General features: G+C 43.7%; 3 protein-coding genes across 3 annotated transcripts; 2 read left to right on the top strand and 1 right to left on the bottom strand.

Moving 5' to 3' along the window:
- Positions 1 to 1,881: 1,881 nt before the first annotated feature.
- On the bottom strand, positions 1,882 to 5,325 carry dhrs7b (dehydrogenase/reductase (SDR family) member 7B). The gene is made up of 7 exons (XM_083676786.1): positions 5,110 to 5,325; positions 4,179 to 4,346; positions 3,854 to 3,972; positions 3,225 to 3,435; positions 2,710 to 2,802; positions 2,409 to 2,561; positions 1,882 to 2,113 (listed from the first exon to the last, which is right to left on the bottom strand). The coding sequence occupies exons 2-7, from the start codon at positions 4,327 to 4,329 to the stop codon at positions 1,908 to 1,910; spliced, it is 933 nt and encodes a 310-aa protein (XP_083532912.1). The 5' UTR covers positions 4,330 to 4,346; positions 5,110 to 5,325; the 3' UTR covers positions 1,882 to 1,907.
- Positions 5,326 to 7,892: 2,567 nt separating this feature from the next.
- myoz1a (myozenin 1a) lies at positions 7,893 to 13,141 on the top strand. The gene is made up of 6 exons (XM_083676787.1): positions 7,893 to 8,027; positions 9,521 to 9,618; positions 11,656 to 11,843; positions 12,067 to 12,292; positions 12,490 to 12,670; positions 12,878 to 13,141. Exons 2-6 carry the CDS (start codon positions 9,531 to 9,533, stop codon positions 13,113 to 13,115), a joined length of 921 nt encoding a protein of 306 aa, XP_083532913.1. The 5' UTR covers positions 7,893 to 8,027; positions 9,521 to 9,530; the 3' UTR covers positions 13,116 to 13,141.
- A 1,536-nt stretch (positions 13,142 to 14,677) lies between these two features.
- natd1 (protein NATD1) lies at positions 14,678 to 20,869 on the top strand. Its single transcript, XM_083676796.1, has 3 exons — positions 14,678 to 14,896; positions 16,319 to 16,437; positions 17,740 to 20,869. Exons 1-3 carry the CDS (start codon positions 14,800 to 14,802, stop codon positions 17,854 to 17,856), a joined length of 333 nt encoding a protein of 110 aa, XP_083532922.1. The 5' UTR covers positions 14,678 to 14,799; the 3' UTR covers positions 17,857 to 20,869.
- The last annotated feature ends 14 nt before the right edge of the window (positions 20,870 to 20,883 follow it).

Genomic DNA, 20,883 nt, shown 5'->3' with positions numbered 1-20,883 from the left:
TACTGTCTTGTCTTATTAGTTCATAGCAACACACAGCAAAACACTCGTTGTTGACGAGAGACAGACGCTCGCTCTACATTCGCTGAAAACTTGATTCAATGATATATTGATTTGATCAATGGAAATGTTATGCTGAATTAATACTGTTTAATCAGTTTATAACAACACACTATAAGTTCGCTGTTAACGAGAGACGGATACGAGCGAATTCAAGTGCTACCTAAGGTAAGCTAGCTGTACGATCCCTGAAAATCTGTGTCATGTCACTAAAACCAACTTGGATAACTTCCTTATATTAGTTGAATCACTAAGATAAGCACTCTTGCAATCACTCTGGTGCATGATAATATTTGTCTTATATGTCCACAAGACCTCTGCAGGACTTTTTAGCAAACTGTAACATGTCCATCCTTTTTGAGGATAACAAGTGGTTTGAAGCTTGCAGTGAAGCCTCCGTAGTTCGGCTGGTGACTTATTCTGCGGATACTATAATCTTTCAAAAATGAGCACCACAAATAAGTAATAGTACAATGAACACCTTTATTGATATTAGACTGCAAACAACATGTTCATCTTTTGTATGCAATGTGAGAGTGTGGCAGAGCTTCAAAGGTTTCAGTGTTTTAGTTGTACTTACACATACCATTGCAGAAGTCCTAAGACCTTGTGACAAGAAGTTTGAATCACTAGTTGTGTATATACTGGAGTATTGCAGTATATACAAAAAATAAAATAAATTAAACAATAGCATGTTAATAACAGGTGTAACCGCTGCCAAAATGCCAGCTGTTCAGAGTCCACAAAAGAAAACAGCAGGACAATTTGAGCATAAGGCAGTTTTCCCATAATAATGTTGTTCTGGTTCCACTATGTTCACAGTAGATGTTACAGTATTTCACAAAAGCAGGACCAGTAAGTTCATTTCTGTGGGAGGTTCAGGACACTGCACAATTCAGCACAATTTGTAGTTTCTCTGAGCATGTATATTCTACATGCTCTCTGTTCCTCTGACCAAACATCAAACATGATAAACATTTTCGTACAGTGTGTGAGTCCAATAATCCTAGCTTTCTTTTTGTCTCCACTAGGGATGTCCCAGTGCACCGGTTCTATGGCAAACCACGGTGTCAGACTTTAAGGTTATCATAGCAGGAGAATGTATGGTTGTCGGTTCACCAGTGTTACTGCTCCATGTACTGCTAAAACTAGTACCAGGGTGTTCTACAAGCAAACCGTAATCTGGCCATCCTGTGGTTTGCACCATGCAGTGTAGCCTCTGTAGGTCTGCTGGTGAAGTCTTCTGCGGATGGTAGTCTCTGACACATTCACGCCTACACATTCACATTCACGGAGAATGTTCATGATCTGTGCGACAGTTGTTTTGGGGGTTTTCTTAGTCATGATGAGCATTCTTTGATCATCTACTGTAGAAGTCATCCTTGGCCTACCAGGCTGTTTGCAATTTCTTACTTACTGTTGATTTTCGTAGGTTTCGAGGCTCTAGATTGTAGGAAATGGCTGTTACAAGTGTTTAAAAAAAAAAGTGCTACAGCTTCCAGAGAGACCCTCCTCAAATTAACCAATCGACTCAGCTAAAAGAGAAATATGTGCATTCAAATTGCATTATGTTGTATGTTTTTCAGAACAAAACACTGTTCATAAATACTGTTCTTTCAGTCCACACTCATCTCAGTATTATTTCATTTGAGAAATGATTTTAGATGTTACAGTAGGCTATAACTCTCTCATACACCCCTAGTCTCAACAGTCTCTCCCTCCCTCCCTCCCCCCCTCCCTCTCTCTCTCTCTCCCTCCCCCCCCTCTCCCTCCCTCTCTCCCCCCCCCCTCCCTCCCCCCCCCCCTCTCTCTCCAACCTCTTCCTTCCCTCCCTTCTCTTGTCCTCCCTCTCATTCGGCTTTAGGTTTGTGTTCCTTGCGAGCCCGAGAGGCCATGAGTCTGAAGAAGAGGGCCGGCCAGAGGGTGCGAAGGTAGACAGCGAGAGTGGGCAGGGGCCCAGCCAATAGGACGTCTTTAGTCCTGTGACGGACAGCCTTCAGAACCACCTGGGCCACATCCCTCGGGTCCCGGCCCAACGCTGTGGTCTTGTCCAGGACTAGATCCAATGTGGAACAGGGAGAAATCAATTACAGACACAGGCGCACAAACACTCCCACAACACACAAAAAAGCAGATAAATGCAATCCCAAAACACGCCCTCATCCCATCCCTTGCCGGCCCTTGGTGACTCCCAATGTGGGTCTGAAAGAATTGGATAAATGTGAGAAATCCTTGACAGTGTACCACCTTGCGGATTCAAATCCTTTCAGATCCTTGAGTCAACAAACCAAAGAGAATAAGACCACACACACACGCGCACACGCACACACATCTCCTTTCGTCTCCCTTACCACCATATTTGGAGCCGTCACCCACGACGGCATTGATGGACAAGTTGGTTCGGATGTAGCCGGGGCTAACCACCGTCACCTCCACGCCGTATCGCTCCATCTCCGCCCTCAGGCAGTCAAAGTAGGCCTGGGTGGCGTGCTTCGAGGCTGCGTCTGACCAGAACATGGAAACACAGCGGTCGCCATCAACACTGGCCCTGGGAAGCCACAGGGTTTTTCAGCCGAGCACCAAAACGCATCGTTAAAACTCATGTTTAAGGACGACCTGGTAAAATATGGGTAAAGCGAATGGAGTACTCACAGGCGGATCTGTAGGGGATGGCGATCCTGCCCTGGACGCTGCTGATGACCACGACGTGTCCCCTGCGCCGGCGCACCATGGAGGGCAGGAGGGCTACAGGTGGGCGGAGAGGGAGTTAAAGCCTTCATCCGCTGCCAATGAGACCGCTAACTGGCTGCCCCCCCCACTCTGGGTAGGCAACACGGAACACATGGTGTTTCACTTCAGTAACATTAACCAGGGAGACGGTTGGGCTACATGGCTGCCTTCGGATGTTTAGGTTTACGGTGAAAGTGTAGCGAGGTTGGTGGTTTCAGCAGCACACTGCCCGGCCAAGACCTAAAGACCTAAACGTCTGCCTGCAATACACAATGGGCATGTTCACAATTGAACCAAATAAATGCTTTTGTTTTATGGCATAAAAGTCAATACCTTTGTCTTTTGGATAAGTCTCTACCAACTTTCTGCACTGGCTTATAGCAATATTCCCTTATTCTTCGCTTCAAGCCTCATTCTAACCCTCCAGCCTTGTTTACCTTCAGTAAGAGCTATGGGCCCAAAGTAATTGGTCTCCATGACATCCCTCTGAACGGAGATGTGCGTGTCCAGAATGTCGCCACGGTAACTGATTCCTGCGTTGTTGATCAGGACATCCACTTCCCCGTAGCACTTCAGGATCTCCTCCCCGGCCCTGGCAACTGTCTCTGCATCTGATAGGTCAAAGGTCACTGTGTAGGGTGTGTACGTCTGGCAGCGACATCGTAGGAAGGATTGAAAACAGAGTTTAGTTCAACTGTCAATCTTCATGATGCAACTCTACTGCAACTGTTGCATGTTCATTACATCAGTGTCGTTTTTGGGATGATGCACCAGAATGACAGAAATCAAAAGTGCTGAGCCATTTTATCAATGGTGTACGTTTTAGACGGTATCTGGTATCAGACTCATTTACTACAGTGGGTTTGTTTCAACAGCAGCTGGTCTAGGAAACGGACATGTGATTAGTATGTATGTATGTATGTATGTATCTATGTGTGTAAATGTGTATGTACCAGCCACTGTACGTCTGCTGTGATTGGTGTGCTAGTGTGTGTACCTGCTCCTGGCCTTAACCTGTGGTAGCTATGACTGGTGCGTGCGTGTGTGTGTGTGTGTGTACTTGTACCTGCTGCTGGCCTTGTCCTGTGGTAGCTGTGAGCTCCTGGACCAGCTCCTGTAGTCTGCCTCCGTCCCGCCCACACAGAACAAGCCGTGCACCTGCAGCGTGGAACACCCGAGCGCACTCTGCAGGGTAGGACATAACACACACACACACACACACACACACACACACACACACACACACACACACACACACACACACACACACACACACACACACACACCTTTTCATTGAGATTTCACCTTCTCCAATAGTAACAAAGCTGACAAAATCACACCAGCACTTTCCTATTATTCCCAATCCCAATGTGTGAAGACACAACACCAACCTCTCCCTAGACCGGAGCTGGCTCCAGTGATGACCACCACTGAGTCCTGTATGGAAGCCCCCTGTCTGAGCCTCAGGAGCAGCCGGTACAGCAGCAAGACCCCAAGTCCACCCAGGAGCAGCGGAACCAAACCCCCTATCGCACGCTCCATAGCTCCACGCCCTCTGTCTGGAGAACACACCGCCGTTCATTTTCATGAAACCTCTGGCATTACTGTCATTTCCTGGGTTAGGTAGCATTAAGTATTAAATGTTATAATATTAAGCGTAGGGAGAGTAGAGTCATACTTTATTAATCCCAGAGGGGACATTTTAGCAGCACAAGAAGAAGCAAAAGAAGCAACTGTAATACCAGTATATCATGTAGTGGTTACATCTAGCTGTGTGTGTGACACTCAGTTTTATTACATGTTGTTGGCATACTAACAACTGTTACATGATGCAAATGACAGCAGCCAGTACATGGTAACCTTGAGACCTCATGTTTCTGCTGTTCACTCGGGAAGGCAAGGGGAATTTGGTGTGCATGTGTGTCTGCTGTGTATGGGGAATTAAGGCATCCCCTAGGCTAGCTGTTTCCAAAGGAGACATAACAGCTGCCTCTCTCTCACACACACACACACACACACACACACACACACACACACACACACACACACACACACACACACACACACACACACACACACACTTACTTACTTACTTTTAGTCTTCTCAACAAATAGTACTCTATGCTTACCAGCTACACTGCAGTCACCTTAATCTGTAAAAGACATGTAGCTAGCTAATCATAATAGTATTTGCTAGCTAGCTACATCATGAAACCAAAGCCCACAACAGGCACTGAAGTAAAATAACAAATAACAAGCAAATAACTTCGACTATGAGTGACACAAAAGTTAGCGAACTACCGACGTTCTTTTGAGACTCACCTCAAGTCTGGTGAGTCGCCTTAATTAACTCCTTCAGTGAATGTGAAGGACCTTCTTCTCTAAGTCCTTAGCAGAAATGCTGTGGCTGTCAACCAAACCGGGCAGTGAACAAATGTACTTTAATTTACTTCTGGATTGAACCCTAGCTGCTAAGTCTCTCCACCTCTCCACAGCCTCGCCACATGGACGACTATCTGTCAACAAACAGATCAAACAGGCTTCCGTCCGCAGCTAGCAGCTAGCAGCTAGCTAGTTACATCCGTGTTCTGTCAGCGACAATAGATGGTGAAACTCCGCCACCTACCTCGGGTGTATGTAAATGAGGATTTCTTAAAAAATACTAAATCTGGATAAAGGAACCACAAATTATATGTAACTATATCTGGAAATAAATATTTAATCCTCTCAATGTATTCATTGTGTTTCTAAGGGTTTGTAATTATTTTGATATCGTAATTGCCCGGATGAAAGACTTCGGCACTGCATAAGGGACACATAATAGGCTGCACACAAATTATTTTCCAAGACTAAACATGATTTTTACTACCACTGTACTCGGCAGCACTTCTAGAATATGAATCAAGTGAGTTTCAACCATGAGGGGTGTCATTCAGAGTGTTGTTGACTTTTTACTGTTGACCATAATGAGGTGCTAAATCTGACGCATTAGTAATGAGGGCAATCATGGTGTCGACGTTTGTTTGGAACTAAATGTGTAGCTTCACTTTGTGTTCTACACATGCAGTAATGAGATGCCGTTTCACCTCAATAAATGTTATTCCTTAATATGCTATTATCTGTTTTGTCATCTTCGATCAGGATACAAACTAGATGTGTTCAGGACCTTGGACAGTACATCAAAAAGAAATGCTTTGACAGAAATATAAATACAAGAACACTCTGTATGACACCCCTCATGGTTGAAACTCACTTGATATGTATTCTCAAAGTGTTGTTGAGTAGATTGGTAGTAAAAATCATGTGGAAAGCCTTGGAAAGTATTTTCTCTACAGTCCGTTATGTGTTCCCTATGCAGTCTAGAGGTGGCACTTTGAACTGCTGGGCCGCAGTAAAAAGCCAAGAACACTCTGTGTGACACCCCTCACCAGACTTGAGGTAAGTCTCAAAAGAACGTCGGTAGTTCGCTAACTTTTGTGTCACTCATAGTGTGTGTACTAATTCACCAAATCTGGTGACACCATACTGTAATCTCCTCATGATCGCCTGGGTACGAGGTTATTAGTTCACGTTTTTTTCCCTTGATTAAGCATATAAGCATGCTTGATTAAGCATCTACAGATGTGAATTTGATGGGCCAATTCAATTCTTACTATTGTTAAATTCTTATACAATTGTTATTAAATTGTTACCAAAGGATGTTATCATGCTGACTTGCAGTCAATGTCAGTATACTGTATATTTCACCCCCATATGTTATTGAAGGTAGTGCTTATAAAATCCTTACCACCATTCACCACATGGTGGTGTTCTGAGCTTAATTTTGAACTCAGACTTTGAAACCCATTAGAGGCCAATCACTATGGTGACAGAGGATACAGCCAGCTGGCATCTTTTCCATTTGTAGGGCTGCCACCTATATATAGGGCTGTTAATATCCACATAGTATTTATGGCTGCTCAGCACTTCCATTTTTACATTGTGGTTAGAATACGATTAAATGTGGAAATGCTATTACAATATCTATCTGATTCATCAAGACAACCCAGTAGGGTTAACATGTTGGGAAGTTAGAAAAACACAGCAGTCAACACATGTATTAAGAGTGGAATAAAGTACTACAAGGACCTTTATGGGGGACAACGATTGCTACAATGGGACGTCCACTGGGAATGTATCATGATAGCAGTCTATATTTGTGATATTGAATGTGTTCCCCTTAACACTATTTCCCTCATTATAACTACCATTCCAATGCTGCTGGCAAGTTGCTAGTGAAAACAACCAGCTAGTTAAACAGCATTCAAAGGTTACTGATAATTACAGGAAATGTTGTGAATAGAGAGATGAGTGACATACTGTGTTGTCCATTTTTTTTAGGTGGGCAGAGAGATGAGAGATGAGAGAGAGAGAGAGACCGGCTTCAAAATTCCTCATCACAAAGTGAGAGCTGGAATGTGGGGATGTGTGATGGTACTTTTTTTGTTTGTTTCTGTAAAGCCTCTTTTTGGCTGTCAAGAATAGGTCAAATAGCTTAAATGGGGTCACTTGAAATTATGTAGAGTTACAACATATACGCTAAACATCAAACCCAATACAAATATATGGATTCCAGGACAGACGCATACAGTACATTCAGGAATTTTCATGAATTAAGCCAGGGAGAGAACCGGTAGATTAACCAATCAGCACCCACTCCAGTTCAGATTGCTACAGTCTATGACCAAGAATGACATCCAACCACAAGGGACGGAAAGTGTGACAATCTAGTCTAAGGTTGGAGCTAATTAATGAAGGGGAAAGGGGCAAACAAATAACGTTACCCTCAAGCACACAAACACACACACACACACACACACACACACACACACACACACACACACACACACATACCCTTCAATCTTATAACTAAGTTAAGACCCCACCCATCACTCTTCTCCGGTGCTAAATATAGACTGCTGAACCATCTGCAAGAATGATATTGCTCTCTTGATATCCCCATCAGCACTTTGTGCTTTGCAGAAGAGATTTGGCCCACCAACTCTTACCCCTAAACTCAACCTACCCCCCCCCCCCCCCCACCCCCCCTCAAAGATCTGCCATCCAAGCTGTGGGTCGGTTTGCACTCCCTGCGCACCGACTGACAACAGCTACAGGTCAGAGGCACCCTAGAATTTGTAAAGTTGTGATTTAGATCAACCTGAAGCCTCCACTCCTCACACAAGGATTACCGACATTTGGTGAGTTGGATCACAACATCAGTTTTGATTTTACTAACCAACTGCGTGCATTTACTTGGCCATCAAAGGAAAAATGGGAAAGTAAATGATAGTAGTTTAGCATGAAACTAATGGCTGAGGGCTTTGAGTCAATGAGCAATTAATTGTTTATTCGTTTTATATAATTTCAAGGAGATATAGTCAAGTGGTGTTGCAATCCCTTAACTGATTTTAGAATTCGTCCCATGTCTTAAAGACGCAAGCTCTCAGAGAGAATGTGCTGACCGCTCCCCTCAGTCAAGCTGCGGATTTTATATGGTGTGCCAAGCCTGGAATACTCAGCTGAGCAGTGCGGTCCTTAACTTGTCCTCACTTCTCCAACATATTCACTCAGCTTTTGGGGAGATTCAATCATTCTCTCCCGAATTGTGCCAGTGTTTAATGTGTGTGTGTTTGTGTGTGAGTAAGTGTCCATTGCATTGTACCCGTCTGATAGTCCACTGAAAGCCACATCTCGACGCTAAAAGGTCTTGGCTGAAAATGGCGCTTAAAAATAGCTCTGGCGGGTTGGGTTACAGTTGGTCCATGTGATGCAATGTTTTGCCATTGACAGGGCCTTAAAGAACCTGCAGTTATGTTCAGGACAGTGATTTGGAAAGGGCTGTATATGACAAACAAGCTCGGTGATATAGGGATCATAAGTAACCTTACCAAGATACATCCTCCATATGCTCAAATCCAAGCTCCAGAACACCTCTGGCAGATATCTAAATAAATTGTCTCAAGAAAATAATTCTTTATGATTACAGAAATGTGTGTTGAATTATTTAAATGGAATTGGAATTGTTTATTAAATCTGATTGACCTCAAAGTATTGGTCATGTGTGCCTGGCGATTTGTTGCACTCCCTGTATGTGTACAGTATCTGACACCCCCCAGAGTGTCCGACCAAACAAAACTGAAATGTACAGTAGGCTATACATTTCCTTTCAGCAGACATCTGTTTGCCTGGGGAATCTTAAGAGTCTGAGGGCATTGACGTACACCCTGAACTTGAAAAAATAGGAGGCGGGTAGTCTGCACGGCCTCATAAGTTTGGGTTACAAGGTCTCACTTTCAAGGGTTAGTGGTGGTGGGTTGGTCTTAAATTGGTGCAGTGTTCAGAGACAATCACTAGGGGGACTCCAGATTTCTTTGAGTGGGGGAGTCTCACTCTCATATTTTCCATTTTTATTGGATAGAGATAGTGAAGAAAGACAGGAAAGTAAGGGTATGTCAGCAGGGCATGGGCTGAATTCAAACCCATGCCAATATGGGTAGGCCATGGTGCTAGACCACTGGACCACCCCAGGCCACAGACCCCTCTATCTCGTCCCTCTATGCTTTCTTGAACAGAAATATTTAGCTTAATGCTAGTTTAGTTTACTATTGAGTAGTTAATAGAGGCTAGAATGCTTAGACCAGTCATAGTGTTGTGTGACCTTATCTAATGTCCTGCTCTGTTCTTCCTCCAGTCTAACAGTCATGCCTCTCTCTGGAACACCTGCCCCACCTAACAAGCGGAAAAAGACCACCAAGATCATCACTGACCTGTCACATGTCACTCAGGATGGTAAGGCAGTGAGACGCTCATGTGCTCACACGTATGTTGCAAAACCAGGTCATAATTATATCTTCAAAACCGTGTGAGAGACCAGAAGAGCCAGAAGTGCCTGATCAGAGCCTGACCATAAAAAAACTCCCGGTCAAATTGAAAGCTCCTGTTTCTTACCATGTATCAAATTTGTTTTGTTATACTCACAGTCAATTTACTAATTGAGCAAATGGCTGTTTGTCACACAGACAAACATTTATCTTCTAGATTTCACAGCAGAAATACCATCTGTTCTTTGTAATCATCACAGTAATGGCCGACCCTCCTTGTCATCTCTTTGGCCGTGGGATCCATACTTCAACCGCAACGTCACAACAATCAGTCAGTTAGAGAGTAACAGCATTACAAGGGAAAAAGGTCACTGTTTAAATCCCACTCTGTTTAATAGGAGTTGAAAGACATTTAGTTATTGATGATTCCTACACTGATAGACACGCCCACACAAACATGACATCCAACCACAAGGGACGGAAAATGTGACAATCTAGTCTAAGGTTGGAGCTAATTAATGAGGGGAAAAGGGGCAAACAAATTACGTTACCCTCAAGCACACAAACGCACACACACACACACACACACACACACACACACACACACACACACATACACACACACACACACACTTGCACATCACATCAATCATACACATATCACTCGATATCTCTGTATATATGTGCGTGCGTGTGTGCATTTTCATTCCAATAAAAACATACAGATTAAGAGTGAATATAATAATGATAACTTTAAACAAATATATTAGATACATAACATACAGCTGTTATCAGTAGCCTAACCCTAACCCTAAACACAGTATAAGATCAAAATTGTGAAAACAAACCAACACTCAAAAGTTGTTGTGGAATCTACTCGTCCACACCTCCTGCTTTCAGCCATACACTGTGTGTTTCAACACCTTGTGACTTCTGACAGAGGCATCAGAGAGGCACTGGGTTCTGAACACATAGAGATAACACAGATATGAAAATGACTCAGGGTTTACGCCATGAGGCACTGTGTGCCTCAGTCAGAACCAGGGAGGAGTTCCCTGACCTTCAGTCAGAACCAGGGAGGAGTTCCCTGACCTTCAGTCAGAACCAGGGAGGAGTTCCACGACCTTCAGTCAGAACCAGGGAGGAGTTCCCCGACCTTCAGTCAGAACCAGGGAGGAGTTCCCTGACCTTCAGTCAGAACCAGGGAGGAGTTCCCCGACCTTCAGTCAGAACCAGGGAGGAGTTCCCTGACCTTCAGTCAGAACCAGGGAGGAGTTCCCCGACCTTCAGTCAGAACCAGGGAGGAGTTCCCTGACCTTCAGCCAGAACCAGGGAGGAGTTCCCAGATCTTCAGCCAGAACCAGGGAGGAGTTCCTTGACCTTCAGTCAGAACCAGGGAGGAGTTCCTTCCCAGGGAGGAGTTGTGCTCTTCTCTCTCTCTTAGCTGCCACATTGTTGAGGAACAGACATCTTTGGGCAATGAGACTCATTCATTTTCCACCGCAATGATACCAAGCATATGAAAGCATCCCCCTCCTAAGCAGCCATCTGTGCTCAGCATGATATCTTCAGAGATACAAGGCCACACCCACACTGACGCATCTCCGGGGTGAAAGGTCAATGAATGACACACGGACGGACGGGCCTACTTAAAAAGTAATAACAAAAGAATCTGAGCCACTCTCAAGGCCCTTTTCAAACCAACCTGGTTTCACAGATAAAATAACCTTTTGGAGAAACCATTCTTTCTTTTTTTCATTCTTTCTTTTCTTTTTGTTTTACAGTCCATTGTAGATTTAGTTTTTATTTTTATATACAGTATGAATCCATACATTAGCAATTACAGTGCAAGACGAATGATGTTTTTGACTTGCTGACCATGTTTAATCAAGTAAGGCTCTGTTTTGAACTAATTAAAGGGTACACAATATGAGATATGAATAGACAAAAGCTTTATGTGGCACAATTAAGATAGGATACCAATCTCCCCTGGTCTCCTCTGCAGAATATGATTCAGAGCCAGAGGCGTCAGAGTTTGACCTGGGGACGAAGATCAGGACTCCCAAGGACATCATGCTGGAGGAGCTGTCCCTGCTCAAGAACAAGGGCTCCAAGATGTTCCGAATGAGGCAGAAGCGTGTGGAGAAGTTCATATGGGAGAACAACCCTGACCTCTTCAGCAGTGAGTCGATGGTAAGAACATGGAGGTCAATCATCTGAGTCAATAAAAATAGGCTGACAGCAGTAAAGTAGTTAGAGAGCATAATTCATATATAAATGCTGTCCAAAGTGTTTTAACATAAAGCCATTTAAGTTGTGCAACTAATTCGGGATAAATAAGGTTGAAGCTACCAATATAAATTCCATACTACATGCAGGGTTGAATCCTTGCCATACATATTGTGCTTTGTGTCAGGAGAATTTCCAGAACTTGGTTCCCAGCCTGGGGGGCCAGATGATGGACGTTGGTGGCCATCTAACGGGCAAGCAGCCAGGAGGGCTCCTGAGCTCCTCTGCCCCCGTGCCCCCTCCCAAACCTGGAAGCCTTGGTCACGGGGGGACAGGGACAGGGTTGGGAGGAGGGGCAGGCGGGCTAAGCGGTGATGGACATGGGCATGGTGCATCAGGAGAGGGCGGGGAAGGCAAGTATCCTCTCAAACTAATTCATCATCTTGGAACACACATAGTGTTCAAGTGGACACCTAATATAGGTATGACAGATAATGACCTGACATTTTGTCCTGGAAACTAAGTACAAATGAAGCTCTAATATAATGTGACTGCAAATCTGTTTGCCTGACTTGAATGTCATCTCTCCTCTGGTTCATTCCTCTTACAGGTGGTCATGGTCATGGTGATCATGGTCCTGGTGGTCATGGAAAAACACAGATTGTGAAGACATACACATCACCATGGGAAAAGGCTATGAAGGGCAACGAGGAGCTGACGGCCACCATGAGATCTGAAATGCCGGGCCCACAAGTTCATCTTGATCTTCCCAAGTACAAGAGCTTCAACAGGTAGAGTTCCATCAATACCTTGACCTTTCAGCAATTTTGCATACATTATTTTCTGGCATCAGTGTTGAATTGACAGTGCACTACAGCTGTGTGTTTGCTATCATACACAACGTTATCGTTTGTTTAACCTGGTGGAGCACCTATATGACTGGTTACATGTTTGCTCACTGCTGATCTTAATCTCATAACTTCATTAACTCACATTAGGAGCGCCACACCTTTTGGCGGCTTTGAGAAAGCTGCCGGGCTCATGACCTTCAAGCTGCCGGAAATAGAGTTGGCCAAAGAGGAACCTGAACCGGCTGTGGTATACCAGCATGACGTTGGCTCTCGACCCTCCTTCAACCGCACTCCTATAGGCTGGGTGGTGAGCGGCAGTGAGCCGACCAGCATCCACATGGAGATGGAAACCGTGCCCTTCGACGGGGAGACTGACGACCTGTAAACAGCATCACCCCAACACACACACATACACACACACACACACACACACACACACACACACACACAGACACACACACACACACACGCACACGCACACACACACACACACGTGTGCATAAAGAGACACACGCAAATGCATATAGAAATAGTCTGTAGCTTGTGATTTTGCCAATTTCTTGAGTTAAATTTATCAGATAAATAGGAATATGTGTATGGAACAAACCTTGGCCCAATGTCGGGCAATTGATTCTACAAAGAAACAGAGGGGGGAGATGTACACATTCATTATAAGCATTATTAAGTCTACTGTATGTTTGAAACACAGAAGTCAATCATGACAAGACACCATTACAATGTTATCTTCCAAATATCCCAACTATAACTTATGACTACCCCTACTGTTGTCAACATGATTATTCATATGCATGGTATATTATATGTTGTCAATGAGGAGAGAAAGATAAACAGGACTGAGAGTTTAAGCTTTTTTTTTTTTTTTCTGTGCCAGCATGTTGCTCTGAATTTCCACCTGTGCCCCTTTGCTAATCAGAACCGTTGGTCCTTTAACTTCAACCTGCTGTTTCTTTAGGATCTTTGACAGCTCAGCTCGGGCTCATTGTAATGCATGGAAGGAAAGAAGAATACCAAGCTCCTGAACTGAATAAAAAAACTTTGCTCTTTGTTCCACCTTTTTCTCTCCCAGTGATTTCAGTCACACACTTTCTGTCACATGGACTGGTCATCTTTCAATAACTGACTGTCCTGTGTTGGTTAAGGTAGGTTCGATGTAGTGAACTACTTTTTCAAAGTAGCTTTTGTTTGACAACCTATATTCAAGTAGTTCAACTTACCTTGTAAAGTAATTGGTAATATGGTTAAATACATTTTCAGAGTAGCTTCCCCAACACTGCTAATAGAAGCAGTTTAAATATGTATGGATAGCCTTGGCAATGACACCAACTATTCACACTGATTGGTCCAATTGAATGACAATAGTGAGGTGCTAAATTTGGGTCATTAGTAACTCATTTCTAATGTAGTGAGCAGTGATGAAAAGGAGTTTCAACATTTAAATTTGCTGTACGGCTGGAGTAAATAGCCAGCAACATTTGCAAAGACACTCTAGATTCAAACTCACCTGATATGCATTCTGGAAATGTTGAGGAGTAGAGTGGTACCAGAGATGTATTGAAATCTTTGAAAAATCATTTTGTACAGTCCATTATATGTGTCCTACACAGTGCAGATACAGATAGATACATATAGACATACCTATAAATAGTAAAACCAGAGAAACTGATAATTTTGCAGTGGTCTCTTAATTTTTTCCAGAGCTGTATTTGTTAAGACGATTTGCATATTTGTTGTGCTTCCTTGACCCCTATTTACCATGTTTAAATGCAAAATAAAGTTTAACTTGGGTGCTCTTATTTTGAAGAAATCTTCATTTACATAAATTTACATTCACCGGAAGTAGGTGGGCGGAGTTCCACCATTGGAGCTCAGAGAACACAGATCGCGAGTCATTGGTTTGCACAGACACGTGACCTTACAGCTGACTTTCAAAGATGGAGTGTTGTTTTGCAGTGTGTGTCCACTTGTGAGGGCTATGAATCCGATCGCTTTGATATTGTCTGCATCTCACGGAATTACTGCGTTTTGGCTGTACAAGGACGGCGAAAAATATGGCACAGGCAACACAATTAAATGTCCTCGAAATCAACACTCCGATCAGCGTGGAACACGATAGAAAGCGGCGGCAGTTTACCATACGGCTAAACGGTAATTGTAACGTGTTCACCTGATGCCTGCTTTCCCTTTTATTTTAGATGGCTAGCTAGCTAGCAAATGTACTACTAATTTCTCTGTGCTAGTACTAGCTAGCTATCGGGAGAATCGACTCAAGTTCAGGGTGTTGTGAACTCATCTTGCGTGGCTATCGAATTAGTTGAACGAACATTAAATGTTTTGGTCATCGTGACTCAGGAAACAAAAGAAAAACGGCCAAGTAATGTGACCATCTAATTTCGCCAAGCAAGCAGGCAACCGGGACTGTTTTTGTTGACAATCTTTCACTTTAACATTTACCTAAGTCAAGGCCCTTGACTTGGGTACGTGTCAAAGTGAAAGATTGACAGCAAAAATAGACAAGGGGCCTATTGAATGATAATCAAAGTAGTTTTCGCATGCGCTTCATACCAGCTAACCATAATCTGCAAAATAATCTTTATTTATTAACCTGTGCTGCCGTTTTGTGAAGAGATACCTTTAGTTGACAACGAACAATTATCAAAGTTATGTGTTTAAAGGGGCAATTCCAACTACAACAAAGCGGTCACCCCGTCACTGTTGGGTAAACAGCTGGCTGATGGTGCTGGAAATGTAACACGTCTCAAATTCATAGACAGAGCTATGGATGCAAAGACTGACCATCCAAGAGATAAAAATAAATCAAATAATTGAGTAAAACATGCTTATATTTTGGGTTCTGATGGGGGGGGAAACAGTTGAACCAAGCTGAGGCATTTATACATGATATTCTTCAAGAATCAATGGCTAGAATCAATGGCCGGTTTTACAGACAAGGCTTAAGCCTAGTCTAATTAAGCCTAGACTAATTCACACTTTCAATGGCAAATTGCCACTGAGGATGGTTTTTAGTCTAGGACTCGGCTTATGCCTCGTCTATGAAATCGGCCCTTTATGTACCAATCCCCTTTATGTATATTAGGGGAGTGTAGCTAGGGAAATACACAGACTGAAACAGAAAAACACACCGCCGCACTCTATTGCTGAATAAAAACCTGCTTCAATTTATCCTACTAAGTTATCCTATACCACCTATACTATTTCTGGTGGAAAGTTAAAATGAAGTCAAAAACTAACCAGAAGAGAGATTGTATCTTGTTTTCCCTGGAGTCTCTGACATCATGCGTAATACTCTTATTTTAATATGCGACTTGAAGAGAAATTCCCCGGTTAAGGCAGAGAACCTTAAAGGGATGGTTCAGCCTATTTTGATGTTGATCATCTTATCCTGAGTTGTCCTCATAGGTCAGTGGTGAAAGCTTCTCCGGTTCTCCCTTCTCCATTTTGCTACTGCAGCTACTTGCGATACACCTGCAAAGCCTTACTCCAGGGTATACATTTCTAAATGAGTGAGTATTCTGTGATGTGACAGCCTTTTGCTTCTTCTGGTCACAGGCTCTCATGACCGTGCCGTTCTCTTGTACGCGTACGTGGGGAAGAAGACTGTTGACCTGCAGCACACAGAGGTTCCAGATGCCTACAGAGGGAGAGGCATTGCCAAGCACCTGGCAAAGGTTGGACTATATGGAATGAAACCATGGCCCAATGCCAAACCACGCCCTCCTCAGCCGTATCCGTAGGCCTGTTTGAGGGGTGTAGGGGTATGTCAGAAACTACATGTTGCCCTCTAGTATGCTAGGTGGGTTAGGGTTTCTGACATTGCTCATCACAGGGCTGCCTAACACTGCTCCTATAGAACTACTGGGCATGCAGGTTTTTATGTTCCAGCCTATTACCAACACACCTGGTTACTTTTAGTGGTCCAGAAGACCATGATTACTTGACTACACTCACTTAAAACTGGTGCCAGAATAAAAGCCTGTGCATCCAGTGGCTCACTTGGTCAATAACAATAACTATCATGATATACATTAAATAATGTTTTATGTAACGTTTGAAGGGCATTTTCTGCTTAGGACTGAAGACTGAAGAAACCAGAGGGTTCAAAATCTCTCAAGGCAATATGAGACAACCAAAAAGGCAGCAGGCATGTGTATGCATGAAATTAAAGTTAATAGGCCTAGGACCTCTGAGCAAGGCAGGCTGTGTAGTTAACACAAGACTTACACCAGTCCCAGTCACAAGGCAGGCTGTGTAGTTAACACCAGGCTTACACCAGTCCCAGTCACAAGGCAGGATGTGTAGTTAACACAAGACTTACACCAGTCCCAGTCACAAGGCAGGATGTGTAGTTAACACCAGGCTTACACCAGTCCCAGTCACAAGGCAGGATGTGTAGTTAACACCAGGCTTACACCAGTCCCAGTCACAAGGCAGGCTGTGTAGTTAACACAAGACTTACACCAGTCCCAGTCACAAGGCAGGCTGTGTAGTTAACACAAGACTTACACCAGTCCCAGTCACAAGGCAGGATGTGTAGTTAACACAAGACTTACACCAGTCCCAGTCACAAGGCAGGATGTGTAGTTAACACAAGGCATGATGTGTAGTTAACACAAGGCAGGCTGTGTAGTTAACACCAGGCTTACACCAGTCCCACATTACTCGTGCGCGAGTGACACCGAACAACTCATTCACAAGCGACAATCACAATGTGGCATGTGTGTTGTCCACATATGAATGTTACATACTGGACCTTTTAAATTATTGGGACGATCCCAATCTTGAAAAATTGTCAGGGACACCCAAATCTGGGGAAATGGGTGTGAATCTTGTAGTGTCCGTCTGGCATACATTTTATTTGCAGTCCCAGGTTGGAAATAATGTAGCGACAATATGACAAAGAAACATATTGTGAACAGACTACAGCTACAATTATAGTGCAGTTAAAATAACAATTTTTTCTTTTTTTTCAGGCGGCCATGGACTTTGTGGTGGAAGAGGACCTGAAGGCTCACGTTACCTGCTGGTATATCGCCAAATATGTCAAAGAGAACCCCCAACCTCACTATCTGGAGCATATCCAACACTGACCCCATGAAAGAAGTGGTGGGGGGTGGGGTGGGAGTGGGGGTGTTTATGAGAGGATCAGGAGCAGAGATAAAAGGGTGTCGGAGAATGTAAGGAAGGCAAAAGCAGATATGCTCATAGAGTACGCTACAGAGGACATTAAGCTCTTGGTTGGGGTTATTTGGGTGGGGGGCAACCGGAGCTCTCCCTGACATGGACATCGCTGTTGGAGAGCAGCGGTAGAGGATGGCCATTTTTTGTAGTGGCTATGACATGGACACCATTGCTCACAGCTTGCTTTCCATAGATGTGGACAGCTGTACTCACAGCCTGTACCCCAGTGCCATGGACACTAGACTCAAGCCATCCGTACCAGCTAATGCGGTACGTCTGGGGGAAAAAGGGATCATGTTTTAAGGAAGTTAGAGAAGGGGGTAAAATAACTTCAGGGGAGGGTCTTCAACAGACAGACACTCTCATAAGAAATGATGAGTTTGGGTAGGTGAGGCTCTAAGGCTCTGAATGGGCGACGTGATGGGGGGGGCGAAAACTGAAACGTTTTTTTTGTAGCTCCGCCCCGCAAGATATTTGATTGGTTTAACGTGTCGCGAGGTGTCACTCATTTGAAAAGGGTTTCCACCCCTTTGTAGCTATTTTCTGCTTTCCTAACTAGGAAAGCCTGGTCTCAACAAGGTTACTGCTACGGCTACGTCAATCTGACCCAAATTCTGCGAGATGACTACTCCTCAGGGACCTGCGATTTTCTGGGATAGTGGAATCCCACTCCCCTTATTTAGGCAGTGTCGCGGACAGGACTGGGGCGAGACCCTGGGAGGTCCTTTCCATTCCAAAGGTCTACTTCCCTTACCCCCTCCAGATTCTGTATGAAACAGCAACCGCTATCTGTTGTTCAGGCGTGTTGAATGAATTGCGGGATACCCTTTGTTGACTTGGTGAAGGGGAGATTTGGAGGGGATGGAATTCCCTTACGTAGAGAATGGAAACGCACTGATGTTCGCCGCCATCTTACATCGGGGCAAAACGGGGATGCCCCCTTGAGTGCAGGGAAGGGAACACACTGAAGCAGACATTTATTTCGGAATGGAAAGGAGCCCGGGGATTTCGGGAGGATAGTGTACATGTGTGTAATTGTCGGAGAGATTGCCAGTAAGCCACAGCACCAGAACAGGACCCAAAACTTTCGATATTATTGAATACTGTTAATATGGTAACATTTTCTATGAACCACTTGCTCAAATCCATTATAAACTCATATATGTCCCTCTCTTGACTTGATGTAAATCACAGGTGAGATTGGAAGATTTGTGCAGAAATTGACGCACATTGATCTGAAGTTAGGATTCGCCCTGTAAGGCTTGACACAATAAATATCCTGCGGTGAGTTTCCCGAAAGTTTTGTAGCACAAGTAGTACTAATTATTGGGTGAAATAGTAATTTCACCCAATAACCCAGCCACAGCACTGCACGGGAGTAACAGTTGTAAATACAAATGTTTTGTGCATGAAAGAAGATAATGTGTTAAATGTAAGAACCTTCGCTGGTCCAGGAGAGCCACGGGCCTGGATGGTCAAAATAAATAAAGAACTGCTTTTTCAGGAAACTCACCCCTGGTTTCCATTATGCATTGATGTCAGTGAGGGATTTGTGCGTAATTTGGAGTTACACACATGGATCTCATGTTAGGATTTGGCCCTGTAAGGCTTGACACAATAAATAGCCATCATGGTGCAGGGACAAGTCGCCTGAATTCCGCAAGTGACTAACGTCGCTTTCATGGTTGGGTGGATACATTTGAAAATGTAATCAGTTATTGATTACTTATAAGGAGTAATCTGATTACTTCTATTTCATTTTTCCTTTCTCACCTTTGAAAATGAAATGATGGTGCCATTGCCAGAAGTGATATGTTGCATAAAGTTTAAACATTGTGCATTATGAAAACGATGAACACAGCTTGCAGTATGGATGTTTTATTGGCTCAAATTGGAGCAATTTCTCATTATACATGCCTTATTATCCTTGTCTGATTAGTTATTAATCTTTGTAATCTGATCTTGTTACTACCAAACCCTGCACTTCCACCAGAAATCTGTGTAAGGCTTTGCCCAATTTGGCCAGATAGCCTCCTCCTCTAGTCCTATGGACTGTATGGAGTCTTTGTCATGTATCAAAATCAAAATGACCCCGCCAAGACAGTTTGCAATAAAGTCCTGCTTTCGCCTACTCTGATTGTTCGCCGGGTGGGTGTCCAGCTTGCCAAATGTCCCTTGCGTTGATGCTTAATACGATGGACAACCACCCGCCGAACCATCAGTGAGTGAATATAGAATTTTATTTTCGATACATGACAATGTCTCAGACTCCATGCGGTCCATAGTCGGGCTATGCTGCCTATCCACAGTAAACGTGCTTATTTTATTAATTGATTGCACGTGTGATTTTTAGCCACCCGATTTCGTCCCGATAAAGTATCACAAGAATTTGAAGGGCGATAGGTCTGATGTTTGCACACCATTCAATCCTGCAACAAGAACCTCCCAAGCACAAACACTGCCTACATGCATCTTTAATCATAACAGACGTTACGTCTTATTTTCAATTAAGAACTTACATGTGATGATCAGGAAGGAAGTACAACAGGAAACACTGACTAAACGTATAGTTTTGATTGTGGAAACGCATAATAAACATTATTTCACACGTTACGTCAGAAAATATGTCATTGCTTTGAATGTAGGAAATGGATATATGTTCGCTGTATAGAGCAGGAGTCAATTTGCCCAGTTAGCTTCCAGTCAGCTGAGCATGGCCAGAGTCAGCTGTACTCGCTAAGTGGCAAAGATATGCCCATACAAACCATCTGGATGGCCTGACATCAATGCCAACAACTGGATAAACTGTCTGATAATGGTGAACGGGACAGAAATTGAGTGAGCTTGCCCTACAACATTACCTGTCAACAGTTTGTGTCATATTTTCTCTTATTCAAATCAAGCCTTAAATGAAATACTTGGCAAATACTTAACAA

This window comes from Argentina silus, assembly GCF_951799395.1.
Source record: "Argentina silus genome assembly, chromosome: 9".
NCBI classification, from domain to species: domain Eukaryota; kingdom Metazoa; phylum Chordata; class Actinopteri; order Argentiniformes; family Argentinidae; genus Argentina; species Argentina silus.
This window is presented reverse-complemented; position numbering and strand designations above follow the sequence as displayed.

What these genes read in the sequence shown, in the direction of transcription:
- natd1 (XM_083676796.1), top strand. Translation starts at nt 14,800, where the DNA reads ATGGCACAGGCAACACAATTAAATGTCCTCGAAATCAACACTCCGATC. An exon ending in GTTTACCATACGGCTAAACG is followed by an intron (nt 14,897 to 16,318) that starts GTAATTGTAACG and finishes TTCTGGTCACAG; the next exon opens with GCTCTCATGACCGTGCCGTT. An exon ending in TTGCCAAGCACCTGGCAAAG is followed by an intron (nt 16,438 to 17,739) that starts GTTGGACTATAT and finishes CTTTTTTTTCAG; the next exon opens with GCGGCCATGGACTTTGTGGT.
- myoz1a (XM_083676787.1), top strand. Translation starts at nt 9,531, where the DNA reads ATGCCTCTCTCTGGAACACCTGCCCCACCTAACAAGCGGAAAAAGACC. An exon ending in GTCACATGTCACTCAGGATG is followed by an intron (nt 9,619 to 11,655) that starts GTAAGGCAGTGA and finishes TCTCCTCTGCAG; the next exon opens with AATATGATTCAGAGCCAGAG. An exon ending in TCTTCAGCAGTGAGTCGATG is followed by an intron (nt 11,844 to 12,066) that starts GTAAGAACATGG and finishes GCTTTGTGTCAG; the next exon opens with GAGAATTTCCAGAACTTGGT.
- dhrs7b (XM_083676786.1), bottom strand. Translation starts at nt 4,329, where the DNA reads ATGGAGCGTGCGATAGGGGGTTTGGTTCCGCTGCTCCTGGGTGGACTT. An exon ending in CAGGACAAGGCCAGCAGCAG is followed by an intron (nt 3,436 to 3,853) that starts GTACAAGTACAC and finishes TGTCGCTGCCAG; the next exon opens with ACGTACACACCCTACACAGT. An exon ending in CATCCCCTACAGATCCGCCT is followed by an intron (nt 2,562 to 2,709) that starts GTGAGTACTCCA and finishes TGTTCTGGTCAG; the next exon opens with ACGCAGCCTCGAAGCACGCC.